Source organism: Pongo pygmaeus, chromosome 4 (genome assembly GCF_028885625.2).
Source record: "Pongo pygmaeus isolate AG05252 chromosome 4, NHGRI_mPonPyg2-v2.0_pri, whole genome shotgun sequence".
Taxonomy (NCBI): Eukaryota; Metazoa; Chordata; class Mammalia; order Primates; family Hominidae; genus Pongo; species Pongo pygmaeus.
The window spans coordinates 99,540,330-99,544,422 of record NC_072377.2 but is presented as its reverse complement, the minus strand read 5'-3'; the positions used below and the strand labels follow the sequence as shown (position 1 = coordinate 99,544,422).

The following is a 4,093-nucleotide window of genomic DNA, read 5'->3' as shown; positions in this document are numbered from 1 at the left end:
GTCACCCCCAAACCAGCCTTCAAGAGCTTCTTTTGGCGAGTCTTTCCTAATGTCCCCTTGTAGTCCCCCAAGATTGTCAGATTCTCCTCTTCAGTTCTTCTGGCACCCTGACTGGATGCCCCTGTTATAACACAGGTGACACTGCAGTGTAATTGTCAGATTGTTTCCTACATTTGACTATAACATCTTTGAGGGAAAAATGTGCCTTATTCATCTCAGCATCTCCAATGCCTAGCTTATTAACTGGCACAAAATAAGCAGGTAATAAATGTTTATTAATGAATAAATAATGCTATAATCTAGACTCGGGTTCATGAAGACAACTGTATCCTCTCTTTGGCTGATTTATTCCTGGTATTTTGCAGACCATTGCATCCTCAACAGGGTAAGGAGGAGCAAAGAGAGGAAGGAAAAGCTACAACTCTGTAACATCTGTTGTCAAAATTTTGGAGGAAGGTAAACAAAGCTTAGTAAAGATTTTCTTTCGTGTATCTTTTATTTGTTCTATCTCTAACTCATATGATGAATTATTCAACAGATATATATTGAGAGCCTACTACATGTCAAGCATTGTTTAAGCATTTGGAATATATTAGTGAACAAAACAGCCCTCAGCACTGGCTCTACAAAGAGCTTTAAACAGTCATTTCCCCTTTCTGCATCTTAGGCCTGCATTTGTGCATGAACAAGAAACACTATAATGGAAAGCTTTAGATCCTCATATAAAAATCACTGATAAACACATGGATATATTGTTCATAAGTGCTGCCACTTCTGTCTAGAATCAAGAACAGTTGAGAGGAAGAGGTTACTGATCAAATCCGCTCCTTGACCTTGTTCTCAGCTATCCACACCAATAGGCATTGAATTCATTTTTTCAACAAGGGAGTTTTATATACACATGCAGCATTCTGAGGTTTCGACTTCCTTCCTAGCTGCAAATCTCTTTGAGGCTCCATCTGGGACACTGAGCCCCACCCATATGCACCACCTTGAAGCTTCCTTTCTCTGGTTTGCTGGGGACTGTGTACGGAGAGGCTCCATCTGGGCACAGCATTACACTTTTAGAGGCTGCTGGGGGCACAGGGACGATTTCCAACAGAAACCAAGTATATTTGAAAGACACCAAGTCAAGCTTTTGTTTCCTTCCTACAACCTCAGCTTCTGTTGAAGTGGAAACTAAACTGGAAATAAAGGCCACACTGATTTTCTTCTGAGAAAATACATTACCATGTTAAAAAAAAAAAAGTCCCAATTGCTCCGTGGGAAAGGTTTTTATTTTACAAGTACTCTGTGGCTCTGAAATGACAGCATGATTACATTTCTGACAGCACTGGTATAATTCTCAGACTCCCCAGGAAGAGCAACGTGGGGATTTTCCTCCTGGAAAGAAAAGGCAAACTTGCAGGTGCTGAAGGTACATTTGATTTAAGCACGATTCAAAATAAGTAAATACAGATGATAACACAGCAAATACTGAAAGTTGGTTAATTCAGCAAAAATAAATGGTATTATCCAGAGCACTATAAATGCGTGAAAGAAAACTGCAAAAATAACTGTTTTTGTTTTTACAACTTCCCAGTGGCTCGCTGTCTCCAAATGGGGAGATATGAGAGGAACTGCAGGAAAGAAGAGAAACTGGAAGAGCGTAGGGAAATGTAAACATGAGAAGGGAATAGGAGAGTGGAGGAAGGGGACAACTTCAGTGTCACTCTCTCACAGACTCTCCTGCCCCTTGTGATCTGGACAGACCCTGGCAGGCCTCGAGTTCCCTGGAGGTTGCGCCTTAGCGACAGATGACCCGTCTCTGACCACCGAGCACCTAGAAGGCGCTTTCGCAGGAGCAGGGCAGGGGTCTGGGGCGCGGAGGGGGTGGGCGGAAGCCGCCCTCGTCCAGCGGTTCCCGCCGAGCATGGTGATAATGAGGGTGGGGCCAGCGTTGGCGGTAGAGCGCCTGGTGGCCCCGGGGCCCCTCCTCGTCCTCCGCGCCTCCCTGCGGCGCGCAGCACAGAGAGCCCAGGCGCTTCCGCAGCTGTCGCCGGAGCCCGCAGTCACCCGCCTGGAAGAAGAGGTAGACGAAGGGATTGAGAGCGCTGTTGGCCATCGCCACCACGCGCAGCGCCGCCGACAGGCCCTCTCCCTCCCAGTCTCCCGCGGGCCCGGACGACCACGCGGCCGCCAGCCGGGCGGCAAAGTAGGGCAGCTCGCAGCCCACGAACAGCAGCGCCAGCAGCAGGCTCATCTTCAGGCTCTGCACCTTGGCGCGGGGCAGCGCGCTGGGCGCAGGGACTCGGCCTGGGCTCGCCGACCAGGGCGCTGCAGCCGCGGGGGCCTGCGGCCGGCGCCGCCACCAGACGGAGAGTAGGTGGCCGCAAGCGACGCCCAGGACCGTGACAGGCGCGGCGAAGCCCGCGACGGCCTCGTAGAACGCGTAGACCTGCAGGTGCCAGCGCGGCAGGGGCGCGAAGATCCCGCGGCAGCGACGCTCCCCCGGCCAGGTGCGGGCGGCCGGGGGCGCGCCTGGCTGCCGGGACGTTGGCAGCGGCGGCGGCGGCAGCGGCGAGGTGGAGTCCCCGCGCACAACGAAGGCCGGGGGCAGCGCCAGCAGCAGCGCCAGCAGCCAGCCCAGGGCGGCGAGGGCACGCGCGGGCAACGGCCGGCCGTGCGGACGACGCACGGCGCGCTGGCGCTCGAGGGCGATGAGCACCACGAGGTGGGCCGAGGCGCCCCGCCCGGATGCCTGCAGCAGCTGCAGGAAGCGGCACGCCAGGTCCCCCGTGGCCGCGCGGGGCTCGCCCAGCAGTTCCCAGGCCAGCTGCGACAGCGCCGTGCCCCCGCACGCGTACAGGTCCGCCAGGGCCAGCTGCACCAGCAGGAAGTCCATCTTGCGACGCTTGGGGCCCGCCCAGGGCCCGCCGCCGCCGCACAGGCGGCACAGCACTGTGGTGTTGCCCGCCACCGCCACCACCAGGATGACCCCCAGGAACACCAGGCGGACGCGGCGGCTGGGCGGCCCAGAGGCAGGGGCTCCTTGCCCCAAGGTCAGGTTGAGACCCCAGCCCAGCAAGATGGGCACGGAGAGGTTGGGCGCCGGCGGCAGAATTGAGGGGCTAAAGAGATCCTCCATCCTTGCCCCCGAGGAAGAGGAGGCGCCGAAGAGGGCGGGCAGGACGCGGGAAACCAAAGTGGAGACGAGGCAGCGACGCTGGGTCTACGAGTTCCCAAAGTTAGTTGAAAAGGCACACGCACGGAGAGGGAGATGGATTCGGGCGGCTTTGCGCTTAGTTGTTTTTGTCGATTGTCCTCGTGATTTGTCACTCAAATGTGGGTTGTACACTCGAGGAACACACATGATTCCTATTCTCCACCTTCCCCGCGTCTTCCCTCCCATTCCCGGCGGATACTCTTCCAATCTCTGCAGCGGCCCCCGACGCTACCCTCGCGGAAGCCGCGGACCCCTGGGCTCTGAGAACCTCATCCGTTCTCTATTTACGTGTAAAGCACAGCAGGACAGAAGGTCGCTTTGCTTGGCCATTGTGTACGGCTAGTGTTATGCCAGCACCCACACGAGCGAGGACCTCTTGACTGAGATTGTACCACACGCCCCCACCACCCCAATGTGATTGCCAGTAGGAAAAAAATAGAAAAGACGTTAGCTTTTATTTTAAAGGTTTGAAATGCCATGGATCTGCACGAGCATGAGAAAAACAGGAACACAAGAAATCTAACAGCGTTTTGAGCAAAGAGGAGACCTATTAGCTGAATTTTGATCAAGATGTGTCTTCTCTGTCCAAGAATGAAAGTATTTTAATTAGAGGGTACTAAAGTCAATGATGTTGCTTTTAGGAGTGGCAGTGGTTTGCAGATCGTTCCAAATACTTCTCATTGCTAGGAGCAGTGGGTCACAGCTGCTTTCTTGGTGATGTAAAATTCATTGCATTAGTCTGAAGAGGGCATTAATAGGTTTTATGCAAATGGTAGTGCATTTATTGCCTTTCTCCTAATATTTTCATCCAGTGAAGGATGCGTCATCACACTCCTCATTCTCCTGATTCTGTTTTCCAGCAGATGGGAAGTTGCTAGGAGGGGCTAC

The 4,093-nt window shown here is 53.7% G+C and overlaps 1 protein-coding gene across 2 annotated transcripts; it reads right to left on the bottom strand.

Annotated features, from left to right (window-relative positions):
- Positions 1 to 1,255: 1,255 nt before the first annotated feature.
- On the bottom strand, positions 1,256 to 3,305 carry GPR150 (G protein-coupled receptor 150). Of its 2 annotated transcripts, XM_054489628.2 has the most exons (2): positions 2,258 to 3,304; positions 1,256 to 2,059 (listed from the first exon to the last, which is right to left on the bottom strand). In XM_054489628.2, exons 1-2 carry the CDS (start codon positions 3,125 to 3,127, stop codon positions 1,823 to 1,825), a joined length of 1,107 nt encoding a protein of 368 aa, XP_054345603.1. In that variant the 5' UTR covers positions 3,128 to 3,304; the 3' UTR covers positions 1,256 to 1,822. The 2 variants fall into 2 exon arrangements, with proteins under 2 accessions (XP_054345603.1, XP_054345602.1); XM_054489627.2 differs by having other exon boundaries at positions 1,256 to 3,305.
- Positions 3,306 to 4,093: the final 788 nt, after the last annotated feature.